Genomic DNA, 8,717 nt, shown 5'->3' with positions numbered 1-8,717 from the left:
CCGCATTAAATACCAAAGAGATATACACATGTCAATCAGCTCGTGGAAGAGGCGAGGACAACCCTTCGTATTCAAGCTCAGGCCGCAGCATATGCCGAAGACCTCTGCGTAATGGGCACAAAGCACAAGAAGATAAGATTACAACGGCACCTCAGAAGTAGGACCCACGTTCCAACCCTATAAATACCCCTCTCCACTAAGAGAGAGGGGGGTCGACCAATCCAGAGCAATTGTAGGAGAATATAGGAGAGAGAAATAAGAAGAGTAAGTAATCCCACTACTTCCGCAGACCTATGTATACTCTAAAGTCATTCGACTATCTTTGTAATCATTCAATACATAGTGAAACACCAGCCCCGTGGATGTAGGCCTTAGTGCCGAACCACGTAAATCTTTGTCTTGTTTACATTTCAGCACCTTACATTCAGCGTTGAACTTCATGTGATTTACATTTGTACTTGATTCTCTGTTTATTCCTTTATACGAACATTATTTATGATAATATTCGACTAGACAATGACAAGCTCGAAGGCTTCGATTCGATGAATCGATATAATCATCCCCTTTACACATACAACGTACAATTCTAGAATTAGACTGTATGTGAATATTGTTTGTGAACACGTGGATGGCTTCGTGATTTATGTGTTCACAGAGAGTAAGAGTAACTTCCTTCATTAGTAAGGACAAAGAGATAAGAGTACACGGGGAAGAGCCATAATATTGCGTTTGAAAGTGGGGGAAAAATCAGGGGATGAAAAAACTTGGAATTACAATGAACAAAAATAATAGTGAGACATGATCTTTTGGAACCGTAAGGACAAAAGCCGATTCAACCAACAAAGACCAAAACATTACCAAGATTATAAAAATACAAATGTCAATCAAACAAATTGGGAAAAAATAACAACAATTAAAGAAACCAACCTGGGATAATGAAGTTGTGTTGCGACACCAAACCTTCTTACTTTATGATTTCCTTATTTAGTTTTACCTTAATTATTGCTTAGGCTTTACTAGTTTGAATAGAACTCTGTTATTTGCATTACTTGCTTAACAAACAATTATTAGCTATAAATACTTGCTCGAGTTGTAACAGAACTTCAAGCTTAATTAATACAAGTCAGTTTTAACTGAATTCTCTTCTCTTAAATTTCAAGCAGAGGTGGTTAACCCCCATAAAAAAGGGTTCTATCTAGGGTTCTTGTTACTTTTCTTAGAGGTATTACAGTAAAACTTCAATAAATTAATAATGTTGGGTCTGAAAAATTCTATCAATTTAGCGAAGTATTAATTTATCGATAAATTAATAAGTTATTAAATTATCAAAACATTCTAAATTTAAGTTTGTAAAATAAAATAAAAGAAAATATTGAAGTTAAACTTAATGGTTTCCATAATAACAAATATCTTTAGATACTATTTGCAATTCAAATTGATGTGTAATAATTTTTTGGCACAATATAATATACTATAGTATAATATATAGTAAATTATCAAACCCTTTAAACTCCTAGGCCATGCGAGGCCATGCGTTGCACGGTGAAAATACCCATTTTTAGGTGAGCGTCACCTCCCCTTGAAATTTCTCCCTTCCACTTTTCCTCAAATTATATGAATGTAACGGTAAATACCTTTTTCGGTTAAAAAAAACTGCACAAGAAAACAGTCTTTGCCGGGACAGAAAAAGAAAAGAAAAAAATCAATAACCTAGATAAAAGACCTAACGGGGTGTTCGTATGGATTTCGTGCTTTCATCTGCAGCAAACCAGTGTTGTTCCCCCATGAAATACCAGTTACATAGAAGAAAGATCTAACGCCTTATTGATATTCTTATTCCCATACTTTCCTCCTGCTATACTTTTCTGTTGCAAAAACACATGGTTATGAACTATCAATTTATCTATTTTAATCTTCAAATGTTGTTAATTAGGGTTTTGATGTTTTTTGTGTTTGTGTTGCAGGGATTCGTCGATTGAAGGAAAGCTTGGGTTGTTAATTAGGCTTTTGATGCTTTTTGTGTTTGTGTTGGAGGGATTCGTCAATTAAAGGAAAGCTTGGGTTTTTGATACAGTGGGTTGCAAACAGATTCAATTTAGGGTTTCGTCGATCGAAATAAAGATTGGGTATTTCAAATACGATTTCAAAATGATATATAATCAAATACGATTCATAGTTTGTTGGTAAACCCTAAACCTAATTTCTTTTCTCCCTGTTTTTTTTTTGTGATTACGTCTGTATTTATCTTAATCAATGAACCATAAATCTTTTCTGTATTTTTGTTCTAAAGTGTTTTATTATTTATCTTAATCAATGAACCCTAAAGCTTTTCTGTATTTTTGTTCTAATTGGTAAACCCTAATTGCGTCGAAGTACCACAGCGAAGATGGAGAATTGGTAAACCCGCGTCGATTGAAGCTGTGTCTCTGGTGGACGTTTCAGTAGATGGTTACAACGGATTTGATGTTGGTTCTTGGAATGGAAGGAGAAGATCTGATGCCGCGAATGGGTTTTCATCTGGAATTGAATTCCAATGAGTCGAGTACGAGTTTGAGATGGGACTTCTGCTCTCGATAAACCATAAAATCCTATTCCGTATGTTGGAAAACCCAGATCCCTACTAATTCCTACGATTTTTCAATTGTTTTTTATTTTATACTGCAGGTGATAAAGATTCATGAAAATTAGACATCCATATAGGGAAAATTTTGGATTCAAGCACTCAGGCCTTTAAACAGTTTATCTCTATGAAAATTCACGAGTTTGTTTGCATCGAATAATATACTGGGGTTATAAATAGGCTCTCAATGACATTATTGTTACAGGTTAAGTTGCATATATGTAAAGGTTATATGATGCATGAATACAACTATAGAAAGCCATAAGTACATAGAAATGTCATCTTTTATGTTGGTAAACCCAGATCCCTACTAATTCCTACGATTTTTCAATTGTTTTTTATTTTATACTGCAGGTGATAAAGATTCATGAAAATTAGACATCCATATAGGGAAAATTTTGGATTCAAGCACTCAGGCCTTTAAACAGTTTATCTCTATGAAAATTCATGAGTTTGTTTGCATCGAATAATATACTGGGGTTATAAATAGGCTCTCAATGACATTATTGTTACAGGTTAAGTTGCATATATGTAAAGGTTATATGATGCATGAATACAACTATAGAAAGCCATAAGTACATAGAAATGTCATCTTTTGGTCGCTAATTAGAACTGTTAGAAACTTTCCATGGTGATAAAAAGGTATAGTATTGTTTCTGACTTTCTTAGAAGTTTTTCAGACCATCTTTGAGCAGTAGGGAACAATGTATACCATGCTCCCTTTAATTTTCTCCGAAATTAAAGGTTCATATCTCAGGTTGTCTGCCCTTCTATAATCGAATGTGCCTTTCTTTTACTTGATATATTGAAGAGGATGGAGTGAGAGAAATAGCCTGAGTTAACTATAAAGGAGAGGTGCTCCTTTTCAGGTATTGATTCTTAGAGCATTGTTTCTTAGATGCTAATTCAGATCAAATCAATTTATATGGTATCTGCAAAACTACCAACGTAGAATCCCATAGCATAAACTTCTAATCATTTCCTGTTACAGATGATCAATTGATAAACAAACCATTTGCAGCATAATAGTGAGGCTTTTATACAGTGGTAAGAACCATTATGATACTCCATGAGAGTTTGTTAAATGTATTTAGAAAAACTGTATTCTTTGTTTGGAAATGTGTACTTAAATTACAATGAACTCCATAATTAGAACTGCATTACAAGTTTAAACAATGCCAGTAAGGATCTTGGCCTAATGATATAGATTAATAAAGAATCAAATCAGCAGCAAGTGAAGCAGCTTACAACAAGCATATCCAGTGCTCTAAAAAAAAGATTGATCTTGGATTTAAAATCAGAACGGTGAGTATTACGGGTCTAATTTGCATATACAAACAATTGGTCTTACCTCTTAGAGTTACTTCTTTTTTATTCCACTGATGGGCAATGATTTTACAGGGCCTAATGGTTCATGCTACCTACTATGGAATCGGAAATGATAATTTGGGGAGCAAGGATGGAGCTGATGTTGAAGACAATGATATTGGAATAGGAAGCACCTCTACAGTTTATAAGATCGGTGGTAGTGGCTACAATGAGGTAGAATCAACGCAGCTGAAGTTTATGTGAATGGTGTTAAGTGGAGAACTCCATTATTGGGTAAATGAATGATGAAAATGGTGGTAATGATTTAACTTAAATTACAGATGATGTTCATGCTGCGGAAGTAATTTTGGAAAGGCTGAGAGAGGTGTGGATTCCACTATAGCTAAGAATGTATTGATGACATCAACATTGATGTAAGTTGTTTGTTATTGTTGTAAGTTGTTTGTTTTGAAAACTGAAAAGAAACTCAATGTTTGGTAGATGCCTGCCCTGTCCTGAAATTCTTTTGGATAATACTTGATAAGTAACAACTATAATTCATATATGAAATGTTACCTAGCTTGGGTGGAAACCATTTTGAGTTCACCGGGTGTTACTATTCTTTTCATTTTTTTTAGATGTTGCTGCAGCTGAGTGCTTCGAGTTCTTAAACCATATTTGTTTATAGTCTGTGCTTCTTCGATGCATGTATTAACAAGAGTGGGGAATAATTTTATGATTTGTTGATTAACTTTTGATCTCAAATTAAGGTTTGTTTATTTGGTTTTAAAATGATTTGGCAGAACATAAAAAAAGTGGCTTATCGGATATTTTGTGTGGATGTATTAAAAGGTTCGATCTCAATGGAGAGTTTATAGAATCATTTTTTAGCCCTTCGCAGTGAATTCAATAAAAGCCTATCAAACCAAATAAAAAATGCATCACGATGGGGACATGACGAAACGGAGCCACACCAAATAAAAAATATATCGGAATGTGAGCGTGGCGAAGTTGAGCCGCACCATTAAAAATCCCAAGAGCCACCTCGCCACACCAAATCAAAAATGCACTGAGCCGCACCATTAAAAATCCCAAGAGCCACCTCGCCACACCAAATCAAAAATGCACAACGGGGCCGGGCGAAACCACATTACACCAAACCAAGAATATGGTTTGGAAAAAAAAATGATAGTGGATGGTTTTAGGGTTCGCCCGGTGCGTAGCAAGGGCACAAAATCTAGTGTGCATAAATTTATATATCTTTTGATGTTAAAAGAAACAAAAAACAACACAAAAGAAGAGTGTAACAATAACTCATACTTCTCATCTCAAAGGTATCAAAAAATCCACGATGACAAACGAGATTCGAAAAGCATTGTGTGAGTATAGTCATTCCAATCCAAATTTGAATTAAAGAGGAACACAAAAATGGATTCTTGAAAAATTTAACATACAAGTGTGTTAAGGAACGATATCAAATACAATTAAGCGTGCATCGGAATACATCTCAAGTGAATCCAGTTTCTCGTAAAGAAGCAATCTTATCAATAGTAAAGCTAAATAATTTCCTCCTACAATTTGAAAAAGGCACTCCTCCTGAACTCCTCAATGGACTACAAAAAAATCAGAAATGAAGTCCAGTATTGCATAAATGTGAACAAGAGACAAACAACTTTGGAATCTTATTTTAGTAACGCACCAGTAATGTAATGCTATTATAATGATTATTAATCTATATTTCAGTTGAGCTTTATTGGATACTTAAAATTTTTATTATCTTATAAATTTAGCGAAGGTTATTAATTTAATACACTGGCCCAAGTCGGGACTCGCAAAAAATATTATTTTAGCGAAGTTATTAATTTATCGCGGATTAATTAATCGAAGTTTTACTGTACTTGTGTTGGTTAAGGATCCTAACATCTGGTTCAGAGCCGGTTTTGATCAATCCCTAAATTTTCACCAATTTTTTTTTTTTTAGAGATGACTTATTCGGAAAACTTACAAACTGTTCAAGACAGTATTGCATATGTGGGTAAAAAAACTCGACACTCTTATCACCACCATAAACAACAATTATGTTCATGATGAAGAAGTACGTACCAGAAAAAACGCCGAGGATAAACAACTGCGTGAAGAAGATCGTGCTACTAGGAAGTTGGATTTGAAAGAACATACAACTGAATTGTCGCGTACTCTATCAACAGAACTTACAACTGCTTTATCAACATCTTTGGGGACTACGTTAAGAGATGTGTTTCGAGAATTTAATCCTAACTTCATTCAGCGTCAGGGTATTGGCCCTCCTCCACCACCTCCTCCTACTGGTGGTAATGAAACAACCATTCGAGCTGGAACTATCTCTCTTAAGTTCCCAACTTTTGATGGGGATGATCCGGATGGCTGGATTTTCAGTACAGATCAGTATTTTAACCTGCATGTTGTAGCTGACAATATGAAACTTGTCATTGCTTCTGCGCATCTTAAGGGTGATGCCAATGCTTGGTACCGTTGGAAAAGGACAACAATGACTGTGAATACTTGTCTAGAGTTTTGTTCTCTTGTGCGTGCTCGTTTTTCTGAAACAAAATTTGTTGATGCACGAATGGCTGTTAGCATGATCAAACAGAAAGGTACGGTTCGAGAACACATACCTGAATTTGAAAGATTATTGAATTTTTTCACTGACTTGCCTGAGAAGCACTTATTCAATTGTTTTATTCATTCCTTGAAACCTGAAATTGGGATTATGGTTAAGTTACTTGAACCACAAACTTTAACTGCGGCTTTCACTAAAGCCATCAATCAAGAGGATGTTTTGTCAGCTGCTAAACAACCTTATCGTCCTCCTCAGCTTAGATCTTCTTCTACTCCTTCTCCTCCACAGTTTAAGAAGAATCCCTTACCTCCTGGAGCTAAGAGACTTACTTGGCAAGAGCAAAAAGAAAAAAAAGAAAAGGGTCTTTGTTTTAACTGTGACCAATTTTTCACTCCTGGTCACTTGTGCTTAAAACCAAGATTATTGATTCTCGAAGGTGCTCCTGAGGGAGTTGAAACTGAAGCTCACATCATCTCTGAAGATTCTACAATACATCCTGACAATGAAGTTGATGATGGAGTTGCAGCTAATATTTCACTGCATTCTCTTGTGGGTTCTTCTTTCCCTAGAACCATGAGAATTAATGGCTTCTCTAAGGAACAACCTCTCACACTTTTGATTGACTCAGGAGCGACTCATAATTTTCTTCATCCTGCGTTGGTAAAAAAGTGTGGATATTCCTCACAAGCAACAGACAATGCATTGTGTGTTACTGTTGGTGATGGAGGTAAATTGAACACCTTGGGTACTTGCTTCAATGTTCCTATCAGAATGCAATATTACTCTTTTACTACTGATTTTCATGTTCTACCAATCAGTGGTTGTGATGCAGTATTAGGGGTACAATGGTTGCGAACATTGGGTCAAATTACTTGGGATTTTGACATGTTAATCATGAACTTCGAAGTTAATGGTGCAGCCATACAATTATTGGGAAATAATTCTTCTTATGTCATGCTCTTGGACAGTGTGCCCATGCAACGTCTACTTCACCGAGAATTTTATGGTGTTTTTCTTCAACTATCTGCAAAAGCTACTTCATTAAATGCTACACCAGCTCCACCACCTGAAATTCAGCACTTATTGTCTCAATTTGCCGATGTTTTTCAGCCTCCAACCTCACTGCCACCTGTGAGACTGCATGATCATAGAATACAACTATTACCAGGATCAACTCCAGTTAATGCACGTCCATATCGATATCCTCACTTTCAGAAGGATGAAATTGACAAGATTATAGCTGAACTAAGCCAAGCTGGTTTCATTCGTTCAAGTTCAAGTCCTTTTTCTTCTCCTATATAAATGGTGCAAAAAAGATGGTTCATGGCGCATGTGTGTAGATTATAGAGCTCTAAACAAGATTACCATAAAGGATCGATTTCCCATTCCAATGGTAGATGAACTTTTAGATGAACTCCATGGTGCAATAATATTTACAAAGCTTGATCTACGTTCTGGGTATTATCAGATTCGTCTCTACAAACCAGATATTCAGAAAACTGCATTTTGAACACATGATGGCCACTATGAATTTTTGGTTATGCCATTTGGGTTATCAAATGCACCAGCAACATTCCAAAGTCTCATGAATCAGATTTTTAGACCATATCTGAGAAAATTTGTTCTCGTTTTCTTCGACGACATATCGATCTACAACAAAAGTATGAAGGAGCATTTGGAGCACTTGTACATTGTGTTTGAGGTTTTGCGTCAGAACCAGTTGTCTGTCAAAGAATCTAAGTGTACTTTTGCACAACCCTCAGTTGGGTACCTTGGACATGTTATTTCTTCTGCTGGAGTCGCTGTGGAGAATGATAAAATTCAAAGCTTCCTTGATTGGCCAATTCCAACTACAGTTAAAAGCTTGAGAGGTTTTCTTGGTTTGGCAGGTTATTATCGAAAGTTTGTAAAAGATTTTGGTAAAATCAGTCTTCCATTAACTAAGTTACTCAAGAAGGATTCCTTTGTCTGGAATGATGAAGCTACTATGGCTTTTCGAGCACTCCAACAAGCACTCACTACTACCACTCCAGTTTTGATGTTACCAGATTTCTCCAAAGAGTTTTGTTTGGAATGTGATGCATCTGGGTTGGGTTCAGGTAAAAATTTGAACTTATCAATTTATGACAAAGAAATGCTTGCTATAGTCTCTGCAGTGCAAAAGTGGAGATCATATTTATTGGGAAGGCA

At 35.8% G+C, this 8,717-nt stretch overlaps 1 protein-coding gene and 1 long non-coding RNA gene across 8 annotated transcripts; both read left to right on the top strand.

Annotated features, from left to right (window-relative positions):
* The first annotated feature begins 1,691 nt into the window (after nt 1-1,691).
* LOC113357084 lies at nt 1,692-4,520 on the top strand. 7 transcript variants are annotated; one of them, XR_003363427.1, is made up of 5 exons: nt 1,692-2,183; nt 2,374-3,489; nt 3,612-3,667; nt 3,828-3,925; nt 4,022-4,493. It is a non-coding gene; the product is annotated as an uncharacterized LOC113357084 (long non-coding RNA). The 7 variants fall into 7 exon arrangements; XR_003363422.1 differs by having other exon boundaries at nt 1,692-1,883; nt 1,965-2,183; nt 2,374-3,925; XR_003363425.1 differs by having other exon boundaries at nt 2,374-3,667.
* A 1,437-nt stretch (nt 4,521-5,957) lies between these two features.
* Nucleotides 5,958-7,829, top strand: LOC113359864. Its single transcript, XM_026603436.1, has one exon. The coding sequence runs from the start codon at nt 5,958-5,960 to the stop codon at nt 7,827-7,829; it is 1,872 nt and encodes a 623-aa protein (XP_026459221.1).
* Nucleotides 7,830-8,717: the final 888 nt, after the last annotated feature.

Source organism: Papaver somniferum, chromosome 3 (assembly GCF_003573695.1).
Source record: "Papaver somniferum cultivar HN1 chromosome 3, ASM357369v1, whole genome shotgun sequence".
Classification (NCBI taxonomy): Eukaryota; Viridiplantae; Streptophyta; class Magnoliopsida; order Ranunculales; family Papaveraceae; genus Papaver; species Papaver somniferum.
Note: the sequence above shows the minus strand (reverse complement) of the source record. Positions and strands in the feature narration are given on the sequence as shown.